The sequence below is a fragment of the Syngnathus leptorhynchus genome, chromosome 9, assembly GCF_054491065.1.
Source record: "Syngnathus leptorhynchus isolate UIUO chromosome 9, UIUO_Slep, whole genome shotgun sequence".
Lineage (NCBI taxonomy): Eukaryota > Metazoa > Chordata > Actinopteri > Syngnathiformes > Syngnathidae > Syngnathus > Syngnathus leptorhynchus.
This window is the reverse complement of record NC_141203.1, coordinates 3228695-3245446: the sequence shown is the minus strand read 5'-3', so window position 1 is coordinate 3245446 and position 16752 is coordinate 3228695. Positions and strand designations below refer to the sequence as shown.

Sequence of the window (16752 nt, the reverse complement as noted above, 5' to 3'; positions counted from 1 at the left end):
TTCTGGATTCATTACAAATCAACTGAAATATTGCAAGCTTTTTATTATTTTAATATTGCTGATTATGGCATCCATCTTAAGAAAACAAAAATATCAAAATATTTGAATATTTCCTCAGACCAAGTAAAAAAAATAAAATAAAATTACAACAGCAAAATAAAATCAAACATTTAAAAATGTCCATTCATGCACTCAGTACTTGGTTGGGAATCCTTTTGCACAGATTACTGCATCAATGCGGCTTTTTCCATAGCCCAAGTCGGACGCTTCTTCTGTTGTCTTGAGTTCAGAAGTGGCTTGACCATGGGAATACGGCTATTGTAGCCCATTTTCGGACACGTCTGTGAACAGTGGCTTTTGATACCTGGACTCCAGCTTCAGTCCACTATCTTTGAAGCTCCCTCAAATTCTGGAAGCCTTCACAATGCTGTTAAGGCTGCGGTCATCTCTTTTGATTGTGCAGTGTTTCCTGCCAAATTTCCCCCCTTCCAATAGACTTTTTGTGAATGTGCTTTGAAACTGCACTCTGTGAACAGCTTACTCTTTGAGAAATTATTTTTTGTCTTACCCTCCTGATGGAGGGTGTCAATGACGTTCCTCTGGACAGCAGTCAGATCAGCAGTCTTCCCCATACTTGTGATTTGGTTTACTGAACCAAGCTGAGGGGTTTTCAAGGCTCAGGAAACCCTTCCAGGTTTTTCGAGTGAATTCGACGATTCAAGTGATGAGTTGAATACCCTACTAGTATACATTTTCATGATATTCAAATATTTTGAGATCGGATATTTGAGTTTTCTTAAGCTGTATGCCATAATCAGCTATATTAATAAAAGACTTGCAATATTTCCGTTGATTTGTAGTGAATCCATAATTACAACATTTTTGTTTTTTTAATTGCATTACTGAAAATAAAGAACTTTATCACAATATTCAAATTTTCTGAGATAGTCTTGTAGATTTGTTCTCTGCGAATCAATCCTTATGTCTCAAACTACAACTGCTCCCATGGTGCACTTCTGCCAGCGTTTCCTGTTTCCCATCATGCAACGCGTTTTGAAAATGGCCCCCGAGTGTATTCACAACAACTAAAATAGATCCCTATCCCTTTGGTTTTCGCACCATTGAGGTTATTCGTGTTATTGTTGTCAACAGAATTTTGCAATGCCGAAATATTACGAAGATAAAGAGGAAGACAACCGAGCCTGTGCTGGGCTAAGAGAGGACTTCAAGTCTTGTCTCCTTCAACATGACTGTGTCCTTAAGGTAACCCACACTTGCCTATCAGTATTTTTTTTCCCCCGCTTTGCTATTAATGTGAGCGCTTTTGTGTTAAAAGTATTTAGAAAAAATGCTTGAATTATGCTCCAAATCTTCATATCAATTTACTACTTTTGAGTCACGCTCAATCTTACAATAGTTGGCATCACGGAGGTGAATGTGAGTGATTGTTTGTCAACTATATATGCAATGCAGTCCATTGTGTACCTCTCGTCTTAAGCATAGGCTCTGGATCACCTGCAACAATGGAACTTGTTCTATCCGTATGCAAGTGCATATTGAGAATATATTCCTTTACACCCTTTTAGGAGGGCAAAATGCCCAGTGAATGCTTGAAGGAAGGCCACTGCAAAGCCCTGCAGACGTCATTCTTTGAGTGCAAGAGATCTATGGTGAGTTTGTGAAAAGACCCTGCAACAATCACTGAAAATGGCCATTCATATTCTTCACACTTTTCTATCACAGCTGGATACAAGGTCAAGATTCAGAGGAAGAAAGGGATATTAAAGACAGCAAGACCAAGTGTGCCAGTTAAGCTTCTCCTCTTCCTGCTTGCTTGAACAGCTCAGGATGTCAGGGAGCAACAAAGGACTGACAAAGTTTCAAGAAAAGTGTACTTTGGGACCAGTTATTTAACACTCAAGCAAATTAAGAGAGACATTTTTGCTTTTACCATTTATTAGTTTTTTTCAGGTGGAGTATTATGAAACCGTGCCTATTGTTGGAAACCAGGCAGTAAAGCAACACTGAAAATAAAGTTGATTTATGAGTCAAGAAAAAAATCCCAGTAAAACACAGAATGAATATAAAAATGTTCTGTTTGAATTCTTAGTCACAGTGGCCCATCATTGGTGAACTATTCTTAGAAGTGAACCAGTTGCTGGTCATGTTATCCTTGGGGCTAACAATACACATTAGAGCAAAAATATGTGTGCATATCATCTTGTTCCCTGCATTATGAGTAAAAAAGGTAAAAATGCCTCCAAAATGTTCATTTTAACCAGAGACCAGCAGCTAATCATATTGTGCACGACTTAATCGTCCTTTCAAAAAAGAGCCATCATACTCCTTTTATTGATGTTAAGAAAAACATTAACCTAGTTCAGTGTGACTCAGTTCAAAAAGGAGGCAGCTGGAATCGATCTTCAAGCATTAAGAACTATTTCAAGGCGGCCATCATCATCTCCTTAAACCTCTCCATGTCCACCTTCTTGATGATAAGAGCCTTGTGAGTCTTCTTGAGCAAGCCCACCGTGTCCACCACCATCATCCCCCGTGTGTGCGTGCCTGTCAGCTCCACGCTGACCGGGTAACAGTCAGTCTCGGTGACTAACGCGTCGTCGACGGCGGCGGCCACAGCGTACGAGTCGCAGGAAACGAAGCCGCTGCCTCCCACAAACTCCTTCTGGGCGCGATCGCTGAGTGAGGCCTCGATGCTGTGGCGGAAGATGCGCGCCATAAAGCGAGCTTTGTGTGTGGGCTGCGCCAGCCACGCGTCACAGAACTCCTTTTAGAACATGTGAAGCAGAGAGATGCTGTTGAGGTTCAATGAAGCTTACCTCTATTTCATCATTAACTCTGCTATAATGTTTGTTCCACGAATGACCTGTTAAATGCTCACCCAGGACAGCTTGCTGTAGCACGTGAACTCCCAGCACGCCAAGTAGGTTGGACACTGGTAATCGTTCAGCACGATGTACGCCGCTTCCGGATCAGCTGTGAAGTTAAACTCCCCGCACACCGTGGTGTTCCCTCGAGCTGCTCGAAGCAGCCACAAATGTGTCACTTAACAAGTACTCCACTATTGTTGACTCGACTGACATTCAGTGTTGCCTCCCATGATGTAGAGCCCCCGCAGCTTGCTTGGCAAAGACGGCTCCAACCTCACAGCTAGAGCCAGGTTGGTGAGCGGCGCCGTGGCAACCAGTGATACCTAGCAGAGACGGAAGAGAACCACACACACAGGTCACATAACAGCATGGATTGTATTTTCTTTCGTGGAGGCATCAGCAAGCAGATGTGACAATTGTTTTTCAGACAGACCTGGCTATTGAATTTCACACGAGCAACTCAAATCTCAAATACGTCTCATGCGATGATAAACTACCAATAAATGTACAACTTTATTAGTTAGTAAGGAACTTAGGACCAGTGTACCTAATATAGTGGTCGCTCACCTCTCCAGGGTTCTCATTGACAATTCTTATCATAGCTGACACGGCGCCTTCGTCCTGCACCAGGTCCACGCTGGGAGCATTCGGGTCAGGAGCGTCTCCGAGGCCGTCCAGCCCGTGGAAGTGGCTCGCGTTCATCGTGTTGCCAAGGATTGGCTTGGCAGCACCTTTAAACACTGGAATCTAGCACATGAAATGAAGCACTAAAGGGGTTGAGTTTAAGATTTGACCTGAACAAAATTGACAAGACTAGAGTTGTTCACGTAAGATATTGAGGGGAAAAACATTTAAAGATCAGGAAAATTAAGTTCCATTTTTTTTTTCTCAAGAAAATTGTAGCTTTATGAGAGTGTTTTCCAAGCCTATCCAAGTAGTCTTTTTTTTTGCAGACACAAGTCTTAATGATACAAGAATACTTTAAGTCAAAATACCACGGTGTAGTGATAATGTTGCCAGAAGTTGTAATCGTACATCAAACAGTTGTAATAAAAAAGTAAGTCATATTTTTTCACCAAATTATATGTGAATAATCATAATGTCCTGAAAATCAATTCCATTTTTTCTAACAATGTTACAAAATTTATTTACAAGGAGTAACACTACAAAATAGTCATAAGGTCAATTTCTCAAAAATCGAGCCACATTTTAAAAAGTAATAATGTTGTGAAAATCAAGCCATAATATGAACAAAATCAAATATCTTTGGAAAAAAAAATGTAACAGACATTTACTAACTGAGGCTTCCTGGTTGGAGGACAAGTAAATCATTGTCAGTCCCTGAAGGTCACATGAGCACAGTCAACTCGACCCATGTGATGCAACCTCTTCCAAATCTCCATATTTCCAAGTAAAAAAAAAAAAAAATGGACCCACCTCTAGCCGATCACAAGCTTGCAGAACCCGCAGTGTGTTCCTGCACACGTTCTCCACTGTGGTGTTTCCGTGCACGCACGTCACTCCCAGCAGGTCCACGTTGGGCGCGGCTAGCGCTAACATGATGGCCTGCGCGTCATCCACACCACAGTCCACATCCATCAGCAGCTTCTTGCTCATTCTGGAGGCTTTTTGACACAATTTAACTGGATAGTTAAGTGGGGCCCATGCTTTTATGTTTACAGCAAGTACAGTTCAGTTGCTTGACTCAAGTTGTATTCTATCCACTGTGGACTTCTACGCTACTATGTTTTATTGTTTGTGATGATGGCCTTACTTGGAGAGCCAAGTATTTCTTTTAGGTGGAGAACCATTCATCTTACCTTTTGGGTATGAAAATGAAGTGTAGCGTGTGACTGGTGACGTCTTCAGAAAGTGGAAATAATGACAGTTGATAGCTGTTGTTGCCAAGAAACTGTTGTCGGAATGTTACAAGAAGAAAGTTAGATGATTTCATGTTAAAAGAAAGGGTAAAATGTTACAAAATGAAAGGTTGTTGAAAGGCATGTTGTCAATGTTTTTTTGTTGCAGGAATCTGTAGCAGTACTACATAAAAATATTATACTGTACTGAGAATAAAGTTCAAAATATAAGGTCCCAAAAAAAACTTTTGCTGAGAAAAAGTCATGTGACAAGAAACTGAAAATGACTTTTATTTTCATAAAATTAAGATTTCCAAGAAAACATGTATCAATTGTAATATTTTTAAAAGTAGTGTTGAGTTTACAAAAAAAGTCAAAACGTTGGTTGTCACTTTCTCAGCGTCTGATTTTGAAATCCACGCAAATCTGCGTTACCCTCTCACGCTCACGTCGATACTACAACAGGAAATTCACAGTGCGTATAAAGCAACAATTTTCTCTTCTAATGTTAACAATTGAATGAATTTGGGATTACCTCGGTGCAAAGCTGCGGCACAAGACGGTTACACACGGCGCCATGTACGGGAGGCAAGAGAATCCTCAAGGGAACAAGAACTTGCACTCGAGCTGATGAAGCACGAACATTTTTGCATTTTCAAATGGACAGAATCGGGGAAATGTACACAATAAAACCTTACTCGAATTTAGCATAAAATTTGTGTGGGTTAAAACATATAAATACGGAGGGCTCAACTTCAAGATAGAGGACCGGCGGCATAAAACGTCACTTCCGGTTGTTGCCTTGAAGACACCATTGTTTTGAGGGGATGGTTGATGAAGTGGTACACTCGCTAGCTTGATTGCTAGCACCATGAGTTCGATTCCCACACATGACGGTGTGAGAGAGTGTGATTTAAAAAAAAAAAAAAGCATTTTCTTATGAGCTCATTAACGCGAGCGAGATGCTTTTTCATTATTACAGTATTCGCTGAATAAGTTGAGTGAGTGAGTGAGTGAGTGAGTGAGTGAGTGAGTGAGTGAGTGAGTGAGTGAGTGAGTGAGTGAGTGAGTGAGTGAGTGATTAAATAAATAACATATTGGCCTGGTTCTGAACACAAATTGTTGAGATACAGCTGGACGATCTAATCTACCGTACCTTCTTCCACATAATAGAAAATCGTTCAGTTATGTTGTCTGTCACGAGACGTCATTGTCATATTATTACTTTAAATAAATCAAAATTTTCAACAAATTAGTGTGACAATTTTAATCTGGTTGGGAATCAATGCTTTCAAGGAACTACACGGTGCCAGACCACCCCCCCGGCCTCTTTGACGGCCACGTCTGGCCCATGTACTTGAAACGCAAGAACATCATGGTGAGTCTGTATATAAGAAAACAAGAAATAAACATTTCAGGCCACATATTCTTCTCAAACATTTTTGGAGTTGACCGTCTTTTATTCAGCAGCCATTTTTACAAGCTCTTCCACCTATGCGCATGTAACTTATGCAATAATTTTAATAACAACAACATACATTAACACAAGTAGCTCTAAGCAAAATAACTATAATTTCTAAATTAAAATTGGCAGTGTCTGTTACAGTACAGTGAGGTACATGGGGCCTGCTATGGGAGCAACAAAGGAGGTGCTGTTAAAGCTCAATACAATTTATGTTTTATTGCAACAATAATGCTTTTTCTCAATCCCGTGCAAAATCACTATTTTTTCTAACTGCATAATTATTTCACTGGTTCTTTTATCACAGACAATTTTTTTAGGTTGAATTACCTGACACGTTTCGACGTGTACTTCCGCCTTCATCAGTGTCACTGGTGTAGTTGTGATGCGTCTTTCAGTTGATGGATGAAGGCGTGACTCACCTGTCAGATTTGACAGGTGAGTCATGCCCTCTGCTGTCCGTTCACCCCTCCAGAATGCTGCTACAGGTGGTAGAGAGCATGAAAGCTCCCTCGTCTCTGTTGATGGTCCTCGGGCCCTGCTTGCGGGTCTCAATGGCCTCCCTGATCCAACACTGATTGTTTTCTTCGGTGCGGATCATCAGCATGAAGGCGGAAGTACACGTCAAAACATGTCAGGTAATTCAACCTAAATAATTTGTGATAAAAGAACCAGTAAAATAATCCACAAGTGAAGACAAAATGAACGTAGTACAACTAATGTGCATAATTCCGCTGAATGAGGCAACTCAAACCAATACATGCTGCATGGGGTTCTTATCCTCCAAGCACTTCAAGAGCTTTCAGTGTGCAATCAAATAACATTCAATTCACATCTGGTGCGCTTGTAATATTTCATGCAGCTGACTCCCAATCTGTTTTCCTGCACATTCACTCATTATATCATCGTCTGTGGCATTTAGGTATAAAGAAAAATAATATCAGTAGATTGCTATGCACAAAGAAGTATTAGGACTAAACTGATGCTGTGTCCAAATTCAAAGGGTGCGTCCGTGAAGGTAGCATTTTTCGGCTGTGTGACTTCAGTTTCAGAAAGATTTTAAAAAGACAATTGGTAGGCTGGGTCTTTGGACGCCTTCAAAAGCTCCACTTCATGTACCAAGTATCTGTGGACCATATACATTTCGACAGCAATTGCAATTGCAATCGGGTTGCCCCGGAAATGAAGTCATGCAACCGTAAAACCGGCCTTCCGAGGACGCATCCTGTTAATTTCAACACAGAGACGGGAAAAAGAAAACTGAGAATACAGTCTAATTTTCTTTAGATTAAATTTGTACTGTTTTGAGAATTATGCTGTATATTTTCAAAAAAGACATAAAAGTCGTATTTTTAAGGTTAAAGTCGTAATATTGTAAGGATAAAGTTTTATTTTTCAAAATTTGTCTTAATATGATAATAAAGTAATATATTTTTTAGATTAATGTTATATTGATTTGTATTTTCAAGAATGGTTTTAGAAAAAAATTATGGCAATCTTACAAGACTAAAGTTGTTGTTTTTTTTAGATTAAATTCATAATTATGAGAATAAAGTTTCACATTTTCAAGATAGTTTCAAGATTGAAAATTTAAGAATATTTTTTAAATAAATTATAGCTTCATTGTTACAGTTGTAATACTGCGAGAATAGGAGAAATTTGAAATTTGCTCGTTAAAATTTGAGTTAAGTGGAATAAAAATAATTTTTATTTTAAAACAAAGTATTAATTTTTTACCCGGATAATACTTGACTGTTCTCAAATGATTACTACAAATCTTGTAGTGTTTTTTTTTTCTTCAGTTTGCCACTAATAGTTCTTTGTTGTAATTCAACTGAAAGGAAGCGAAATGACTAGAAAACAATCTACAATAGCACTTGGAAATAAAGAAATCTCCTTATTGGTGACTAAACACAACAACTGTCACTGTGTGTGCGTGTGTGTATGCTGTAAATTTGTCAATCTTTCTTCTCCGGTTACGATTCAACTTTCCCGTACGTGCCCTCCGGAGGGCGATATTCTTTGGGGAAGGCCTTGAGCTGGAGTGAGTTAAAGGCGTATTTGCGACATCCCACGTTCTTCATAGTATTCTCCCGTCTACAGCCCTCACTGCAAGAATGAGTGGGTTAGGGTTAAGGCTTAGCATGAGTGATAAGCATCTGGCGAGTAACTGACCTGCGCATACAATCCAGGGCCTGGTAGAAGACCTGGGGCGCCAAGGCATGTTCCTGCTGCAGGATGTGACACTGCTCCAGTGTCAACGACATCGCCGTGCGGTCCTTGGCACTCTTGCAGCTTGTGAAGCGCACGCCGTTCAGGCGTCTGCAAGCCTGCAGCAAACATGTATATTTTGGGGTCAAAATATGACTGCGTTGAGGTCACCGAGGGTGACAACTTGTTAAGCAGTCTACCTCTGCTGCCTGCCACAAAATTTCCACATTCTTGCTCTTTTTGGCGTTGACGTTGTGGCTGAGCTGTTTGAGCAGATCGGGCAGACTGGTGGTGCTACGTGAGCGAGGAAGACCTACGAGGAGAACGTAAAGCGGAGGTGAGGGAGACATTTTTACTGCTGTCTTGATGCTTTAAAGCAGAGTAGACTGACAATCCTCCGGCAGGACTTCTTTAAAGTGGTCGTAGTACAAGCTGAGACGAGCCATGCTCTCCATATTGATTACGTCCTGCAGAGATGTGTCACCAAACCTGCACGCACACCAACAATCATTCTATGAAATCTCATCCTCATATGAATCAATATTTTTCATCCACTCTAACATGAAAACTTGCTGGACTTGATTGAATTCCTATTAAATCTGCATTTCTATAGCAATTCTGTCTTGTTAATAACAATATATATCATTTGTATCAACTTACTTCTCAGCCAGCGTTTGCTGCTCATTGATGCCTACGTTGAATAGGACGGGTTGCACGCGCAGCAGCATGCCATTTTGGATTTCCCGCGGCAGACTGTCGAAAATGGCGGCAGGGATGGGGACCCTGACATTAAAGCCGTTCCTGTTTCCTGTGATGACAGGAAGCATGTCCGGACTGAAGACCGTACTCGCTTGCGTGATCTTAAAGGTGACGTTCCTCAGGTCGGTCACCCCAATGCTCATGTCCTCCAACATGGCAAGCTCCTCACCTAAAGGTGCCAAAACACATTGGATATAAAGCTGTCTCACCACTGACGCACGTGCCAATATATTGATAGAATATAATCTACGCTTGGCGTAAAAGTGGGCGCATCGTTATTTTCCTGCAGGAGCAATGGTTTAGTTCAGCTTGTTAGTGAATTTGGTCACACGTTACGCCTCATTGGACATATCCTTGCCCATTGGCGCATTTGAAAGAAAGTGAAAGTCAATTCGACACTGATAAAAAAAAAAAAGCAGGTCTAATTCTAAATGCAAACGGCCGAACGTTATTTTGGTGTATTTGATCGAAGTGCAGACCGACAAATCGGGGCTCCACGGGTGTGAGTTACGTCGGCTATTTTAATCATAAATCTATCATTGGTGTGTTGAACAATCCTGCATTAATTGAACAGAATATAACCCTCATTATAGTCGACACGATGCTGCACTGGTTAGCACGTCGCCTCACAATTTAGAAGTGTATTAGGGTAAGCAAGCACACGTCCGTGCACACTCACACATTACCGTGGGTGCTGAGCAAGCTCTCATACTGCACCAATAGGCCGATGGTGTGGAGCTGCTTGAGGAAGCCCGAGTCACACAGGCTGTTCCTCAGCTTGAGGACAAAGCCGCAGATAAGAGCTGTTAGCTGTAAGCACACCAGCAAAAATCATGATTATCTTCATCTTCATCCCGTTGCAGGCGGCCGCAGAGAACTGACGGTCTGGCAGAAGACGACGTCGCGGCGGTACTGCAGTGTGAGGCTCATGGCGATGGTGGGGGCACTGTCCTGCATGAGGAGGAACACCATGGCTTTCTTGGCTTTGTCGCTCATTAGTGAGGCGCGGTCGCTCAACGTGGAGAGAAGAGGGTGCAGGGCCTCGGCCCACTCGCCTGTGGGAAAGAGGCAACGTTTGTGGTATACCACACCTTATTTTCCAACCCATCCTTCATTGTTTGCTGACAAACCCGCCTAGTCGCGTTTCTAGGTGTTTGTTCTGAAATGCTCCAAGAGAAATTATGAACCTTTTTAGCCGGGGTGTCTGTCACTCACTCATTTTATGTATTTGTTAATGTTACTCACATAATAATAATTATTATTCTATTGTATATTTATTCTATACCTCTCTGTGGAAAAATCTAATCTGCCCCCATGCCTACAAAATCCATGGAAATACCCAAGCACAGCAACAATAGTTAATGTTATTAAATTAATGTATATAGAGGGCATTTCATTTATTGATGTTGGAGTTTCCCTCTTAACACACCATAGTTTGGAATAGCCCCTTCTTTTTCAATAAATGCCTCCAACAATTCCAAAGACAGACTCCGTAAATTTCGTTGTACCCACTGAGAGTCTGTAAGTATGTGGAGATCTTGAGTGACATCATGCATGATGGAGAGGTAAACTTGATCGTTCTGATTCAGGCCTTACCTGGAGATGTTTTTCCCCGCTCAGGACTGCTCCCTAGCAGGGAGAGGGAGTATGAGTCAACACATGTTTGTTCAAGTGTTTCTTTTCCTGTATGCCAGAAGATGTGGTCAAAATGTGACCATTTGTTTTTCAGAATGAATTTCATTGTCTGTGCCGAGAATGAATGAATTAATTAATTCATAAAAAGAGTCCATATAGAGCTTACGACCTGACAATTTGAACAGCATAGATTGTTCAGATTTAAATGCAGGAAACAAAAGCTGAACGGTTGGTGTCTTGTTTCATTTCACCGTTTGCTGCCAAAAACAGCTAAATAAATGAATCAGCTTCACTGTTATTACTTGTTATTCCAGTGGTACCTTTCAAATATATGTGCCGTGTCTCATCTGTTTTTTTTGTCACGTGTTGGGAGGAAATGTGAAAAATGTACTCAATAGTGGCAACAAACATCCTAACAAGTAACAGACAATGAACATCCATCCATTTTCTGGACTACTTTGTCCCCACGGAGGTCACGGGCATGCTGGAGCCTATCCCAGGAGTCGTCGGGCAGCTAGCTGGCAGGGGACAGACACCCTGAACCGGTTGCCAACCAATCGCAGGTCACACAGAGACAAACAACCATCCTCACTCGCACTCACACCTAGGGGCAATTTGGTGTCCTCAATCAGCCTACCATGCATGTTTTGGGATGTGGGAGGAAACCGGAGTTCCCGGAGAAAACACACATAGGCACGGGGAGAACATGCAAACTCCACACAGGGAGAACCAGAGTTGGAATCGATCCCGCACACGTTGAACTGTGAGGCGGAAATGCTAATCAGTGCTATACCATGCTGCCGATGATAAACATTTCAATACATATTGCTTGCATCAAGCTGTTTTTAGTCACTCTCATTTCAAATTTGAATCGACACTGCACCCCGGTGGCCGAGGCACAGAAACCAAGGGAAATGTCATTGGTGCAAGTGTTTCTTATTTTAACAAATGCTCAATTCTTCTGTTGGTGCTTTTGTGGAACTGGAACAGATTGCTGGTATTTCCATTTCCATTCAGTTTAATGCTGATGATAAAGTCAATGCACCACTGTATTATGTTAATCATGTACAGCTAGTTTACCATGGATACTTCATTCTTGCAGTAAAACTGCGGAATACATGTGTGAATGACTCCTCAACTACTATGACAACATAAGAGGTTGACCTTTTTTGCTGTTTGTAGTGTCTTCACAGGCCAATGCAAACACATCATCAGAGCTGCTGTCGCTCTGTAGCTGATCCCCTCGCAGCATCCTGTCCACCTTCTGGATGACACATTCTAGACTCTTGTCCACATTCAGCCACACCTTCTCCTGCACACACATTACATAGGATAAAGGTTCGTAAAGAAGACACAAAGTCCACACATGGGGGCTCATGGACGTTCTCGTACCCACTCCTCCGCATTTAAGGAGGCTCGCTTGTTTTTAATCCCCTCGATAGTCTCCGGGGGGGTGGCTAGGCGGGAGGGCGAGGTAGCCGCCCTCGAAGGGGACGACGGGTGGTGAGCTGGCGAGCGCGAGGGCGAGCGCGAGGAAGGCGAGAGAGAGGATGAGGAAGGGGACGGAGTGCCTTGCAGGGCGTACGCCGGGCGGGCGGCGGCCAGGGCGATAATGGCCGAGGACAAGAGCTTGGAGTCGCATACGCTCACCAACTGACGAGTCTGAAAAAAGCCAGCAGATAGATTGTTCAATCAAACTTAAATGTTGAATAAGAGGCAGCACAGCGGAGGCACGTGCGCCTCACAATTCAGGGCTTTTCCCCAACACAACGAGGCGCTCTAAAGCATTGCAAAAGGACCAAATCCTCATTGTTCTGCACACCTTCTCCTTGAGGACAGCCAAAGTTCTCTCCAGCGCGTTGGCCGAGCGCTCCTTGGCCGCTCTCGTCAGACGCTCAATGTAGTAGCAGACTTGGGTCTTCAGCGTGTTAATTTGGCCGATCAGCTCCTTTGCTCTGACGATATCCTGCGGCTGGTACGCCATTCCTCTCGGCCCGGCAGAACTATGCAAAACCGTTTAGATTTGGGAGGTAAATGTGGGGCAACAACACACCAATGACATGATCATCAGTCTCACCTTTCTTCCTCGTAAGAGCTGGCAGTGCAAAAAAAACAGGAAAAGGGTGCCATGTTTATTTCTAATGACTCAATGTGGGTGCGCGGAGTAAATGCGTACTACTTACTGTTGTCTGGCCTCTTCAAGCTTTTGCAGGAACTTCCTCAGGCCGCAGCCTTTAAAGCCTTGATGATGTGCAGCGGGTGCACCGTTAGTCACCACATCATACGTGTGGTCTGATCGAACGACACGGGTCAAGGGTCAGTGACAGCAACACTAAATACGTTATAGTTCCACCTTAACCAAGATAATAATACTCAGCCCTTAATTACTAAATGTCATTCGATTGAGCATTGGGTCCGCAGTGAGTGAGTTACCATAGCCGGAATCTCCTTGTACTCTCATCCTCTGGATGTGCAAATTTGTCGGAATAAATTCCAACTTCCGCTCAGCCTTCAGTGTGCTGGATTTAAAAGAAGGTCCTAAAAGGGAAGAAATGCTACTGTTTATTTTCATTTGAACTCAGTTACCAACCAAAACATTATCACCTACCAAAGCATGAAGCGTAAAAGACCAAGCAGTTTTGTAATGTTTTTTTCTTCTGTATAGAATAATGTGGCTTTGCTTAAATGTTGTGCTCCTATATATGCTATACATTGAACTTGTAGCTCTTACCTTTGTATTCATGCAGGTCACTAATGGTCTCCTGATATGTGAGGATGATGGTCTGGTACTGAGTGATGATCTGCCTCCTGAGGTTCTCCCAGCACGGAGACAACTCGCCCAGTTCTTCCAGTTCACAACACCTGTGAGGTTAAAGGTGGACAGTCTCAGGGAAATGAAATGCAACCAGAAGTTGTATTCGTTAATAACACTCAGAGACATCATCACCACTCAATTGAATATTGCAGAAGGATTCTGGAAAATTGATGATGAAAACAGAAGAGGAAGTGAAGTAGAACCAGGTAGACACGTGTATCCAGACTGCTCAGTACAATGAAGCGAATCTCCAGATATCATGGAAAGGGCCCTGAGCAGTTTACTGTATGTGCACTATGGCTGGATTCTTTGTTCTACTATTTAGTGTTCTAGCTGACAATTATTAATACCATTCAAATCTGTCAATGTTACCTGACAGCATCTTCTTCCAGAAGCAACTTCACAAACTGTCGAGGGATGTGCAGGGAGAGCACGCTCTCAGCCATCTGCTCGAGGACACGGAGATGGTTGCCGTCCGTCGTGGGGAAACGGTACGTGTGCGACATGACACCTCCGAACACTGGTAATGACCGGAAACATCGGTGTGACACCAGAAAAACTTTCTTGAAGTTCGGATGCTCTCTGATGATACTCACCAGCTTTCAGCAGGGGATCTTTACACAGGGACGAAGACTTGGACTTGATACCTTTAGATTCAGTCAGGCTTTCGTCGACTGGAAGAACCATCTAAAACCGGATCCCATTGTTATCTCCTATATGACTTTTCATTTCAACATACTGAGGCAAAGTATTTACACACTCGATGTCGGCAGAAGTATAGATACTTTCTAAATACCCTACCATTTTAGGAAAACAAAAGACACTGAAATGCATTTAAGTACAAAAGAAAAAAAAAGATAATAAATTAATGTATATATGATACTTGATAACTTGGCAGAAGAAAAATTGTCAGCAAGCAAAATAACTCTCTTTCTCTTAACTTATTGCTCATAGTGATACAATAGTGCAAACAAAAGACACTGAAATGCATTTAAGTACAAAAGAAAAAAAAAGATAATAAATTAATGTATATATGATACTTGATAACTTGGCAGAAGAAAAATTGTCAGCAAGCAAAATAACCCTCTTTCTCTTACCTTATTGCTCAAAGTGATAAAATAGTGCTAGAGAGCCAGCTAGCATTGGCTTGGTTTTTACCTATTGAAACAACTTGGTCACAAAGCTTTGCTCACATTGTTTAGTGAATAACAAAAAATGTTGAAGTCGGTAATGATTAACAACTAAAAAAGAATAATGAGTTTTTTTCAGATTAGGTATTAAGTATTGAACACTGTTAAGAAACATGATTTTTAGGCTGGCACAAGACAAGACATTCAGCACAAAGGATTCTTGTTGCCGACAACATCAAATAAGTTTCTTAAAGCGTAAGTCAATTCAATTTTGTTCATTTTGCACCTCCACTTGTCCAAACAAAACATTCTGAATAATATTACAGTTGTGGAATATGAATTAAAAATTAAAATCGACCCGTTTTTATCCATCTCAGTGGGCGGCCATTTTGCCACTTGCCGGTGACTGAAAATGACATGACAGCTAATCATGGCTCAGGTAATGACCAATCGCAGCTCACCTGTTTTCTGAGTTTAATCATGTGATATTCACAAGCTGAGCCGTTAGGCACTGTGATGTCATTTTCAGTCGCCTGAAAAACATTAACAAGGTACTTCTACTTTGTTACTTGCCACTCCTGGATATTGACTGTTTTTTAAAAAGGCAATATCCATAGTCTACCAGCAATTCCACTCACCCTTCCGTTAACAGTGTCTCCTCGCTGTAGTTTGGCAACCGAAGCTTTCTGCTCATCTTTCTCCTCAATCTGCCAGGCGATGACTGTGAGGTTCCCCACTCGCTCATTCTCGGCCGACCTGGAAGTAAACTCAATGAGCAGGATCCCCAGTCCAGATGGGGGTCACTTGAAAGGAAGAAAACACTGAGATGGGCTACCTGAGAGCCAGGTGTAGACGATGGTGTTTGTCCTGCAGGAGCTCCTTCAAAGAAAATATGGCAGAGCCGAGCAAGTACATCTGTTTGACAGAAGGCACAAGTGGTATTTCAGAGAGTTCACGAAACGGTTTGGTTTGATCGTGACACAAAAAAATCCGGATGTGACTTACAGTGCCCTGGGAGCGATCCTTCACATCATAGACAGAGAGCTTGACCTGCGTCTGCTGAGTGATTAGAGAGTCCTGGAAGAAGGCCACGCTGCTCAAGAAGATGGGGTTACTTGTCCCCTGCAGGCAACATGGAAGAAGGTCTATGTTGTCCTAAAGAGGAGCAAGGAAGGAAGAGTTTGTGTACCTCAATAATTTCTGTTTGAGAGTGTTTGGTCCAGAAGGCTTGGGGAGGAGTGGTGCAGCTGACGGCCACGAAGCTGCTGGGCTTACGGTCCACAGTGGGTGTGACCAGCTCGCTGCAGACTGGAGGAAACAGGAAGTTGTAGAGCAGTCACTAATTCTTTGCTCTGCTTTTACATGAATACCATTTGTAATGTTGTTGGTTAAGTAAGATCTAACTGTTCTGGACCCAGTTTGAGCTATCGAAAATCCTCTGGTGCAAATCTAGAATAAGTTCCAAATTTCTAAGCTATTTGATCATATGGTCTCGGAGAGTACAAGGCCAATTCAAGGGATTTTGAATCGTTTTGTGAGTGATCCCCTCGTGATTTGGTCCCAGTTTCAAGCAAGTCACTGGTCACTGGCTCCTTTCATAAATGAAACAAAATACTGGATTTGTGAAGTCTAAGTTCATGTGATGTCAAAAGTCCATCTCCAAAACACATTCTTACCCAAACTGAACTCTAACACTGGCTCGTCCGGGTCCTGACTGTTGCCTGTAGACCGAAGAGAAGGAGAGCTCGATTGGAATAACTTTTCATCATAAATGGAGCGGTGTTACCACGGATACGGTCACATGGTTACCTGACAGAGCCAGCCCCATCATCTCCGATGAAAGATCAAACGTGTTGGCCCGGTAGACTGACCAAGGCCTGTGACGGGGGCTGCGCTCTTTCCCAGACATGGACGGGTCACGTCGCGGCTGAGGATGCATCCTTTTTGTTTTGGTAAAGACCCTGAAGAAATTTCAAGTGAACCTTCAACCTGA

At 42.3% G+C, this 16752-nt stretch overlaps 3 protein-coding genes across 4 annotated transcripts; 1 reads left to right on the top strand and 2 right to left on the bottom strand.

Annotated features, from left to right (window-relative positions):
• Positions 1–1019: 1019 nt before the first annotated feature.
• On the top strand, positions 1020–2266 carry coa5 (cytochrome C oxidase assembly factor 5). Its single transcript, XM_085921200.1, has 3 exons — positions 1020–1263; positions 1587–1670; positions 1744–2266. The coding sequence occupies exons 1-3, from the start codon at positions 1162–1164 to the stop codon at positions 1783–1785; spliced, it is 228 nt and encodes a 75-aa protein (XP_085777326.1). The 5' UTR covers positions 1020–1161; the 3' UTR covers positions 1786–2266.
• Positions 1950–5596, bottom strand: LOC147050629 (inosine-uridine preferring nucleoside hydrolase). 2 transcript variants are annotated; one of them, XM_085921197.1, is made up of 8 exons: positions 5446–5596; positions 5283–5374; positions 4709–4800; positions 4326–4513; positions 3456–3635; positions 3100–3211; positions 2900–3036; positions 1950–2785 (listed from the first exon to the last, which is right to left on the bottom strand). In XM_085921197.1, the coding sequence occupies exons 2-8, from the start codon at positions 5324–5326 to the stop codon at positions 2438–2440; spliced, it is 1101 nt and encodes a 366-aa protein (XP_085777323.1). In that variant the 5' UTR covers positions 5327–5374; positions 5446–5596; the 3' UTR covers positions 1950–2437. The 2 variants fall into 2 exon arrangements, with proteins under 2 accessions (XP_085777323.1, XP_085777322.1); XM_085921196.1 differs by having other exon boundaries at positions 5283–5579.
• Positions 5597–8185: 2589 nt separating this feature from the next.
• On the bottom strand, positions 8186–16698 carry inpp4aa (inositol polyphosphate-4-phosphatase type I Aa). Its single transcript, XM_085921192.1, has 23 exons — positions 16569–16698; positions 16436–16480; positions 15949–16067; positions 15765–15881; positions 15595–15674; positions 15398–15515; positions 14226–14316; positions 14002–14149; positions 13546–13676; positions 13248–13352; positions 12998–13106; positions 12892–12909; positions 12637–12817; positions 12207–12476; positions 11979–12126; positions 10776–10808; positions 10062–10234; positions 9866–9989; positions 9081–9348; positions 8812–8909; positions 8621–8733; positions 8385–8539; positions 8186–8318 (listed from the first exon to the last, which is right to left on the bottom strand). The coding sequence occupies exons 1-23, from the start codon at positions 16696–16698 to the stop codon at positions 8186–8188; spliced, it is 2907 nt and encodes a 968-aa protein (XP_085777318.1).
• Positions 16699–16752: the final 54 nt, after the last annotated feature.

Excerpts from the sequence above, each read along its gene's own strand:
- inpp4aa (XM_085921192.1), bottom strand. The coding sequence starts at position 16,698 with ATGCATCCTCAGCCGCGACGTGACCCGTCCATGTCTGGGAAAGAGCGC. Across the intron at positions 12,127-12,206 it reads CCTTAAATGCGGAGGAGTGG|GAGAAGGTGTGGCTGAATGT; the intron begins GTACGAGAACGT and ends ATGTGTGTGCAG. Across the intron at positions 8,910-9,080 it reads CAGCAAACGCTGGCTGAGAA|GTTTGGTGACACATCTCTGC; the intron begins GTAAGTTGATAC and ends GTGTGCGTGCAG.
- coa5 (XM_085921200.1), top strand. The coding sequence starts at position 1,162 with ATGCCGAAATATTACGAAGATAAAGAGGAAGACAACCGAGCCTGTGCT. Across the intron at positions 1,264-1,586 it reads AACATGACTGTGTCCTTAAG|GAGGGCAAAATGCCCAGTGA; the intron begins GTAACCCACACT and ends ACACCCTTTTAG. Across the intron at positions 1,671-1,743 it reads TTGAGTGCAAGAGATCTATG|CTGGATACAAGGTCAAGATT; the intron begins GTGAGTTTGTGA and ends TTTCTATCACAG.
- LOC147050629 (XM_085921197.1), bottom strand. The coding sequence starts at position 5,326 with ATGGCGCCGTGTGTAACCGTCTTGTGCCGCAGCTTTGCACCGAG. Across the intron at positions 4,514-4,708 it reads TTCATTTTCATACCCAAAAG|CCTCCAGAATGAGCAAGAAG; the intron begins GTAAGATGAATG and ends TGTGTCAAAAAG. Across the intron at positions 3,636-4,325 it reads AAGCTTGTGATCGGCTAGAG|ATTCCAGTGTTTAAAGGTGC; the intron begins GTGGGTCCATTT and ends TTCATGTGCTAG.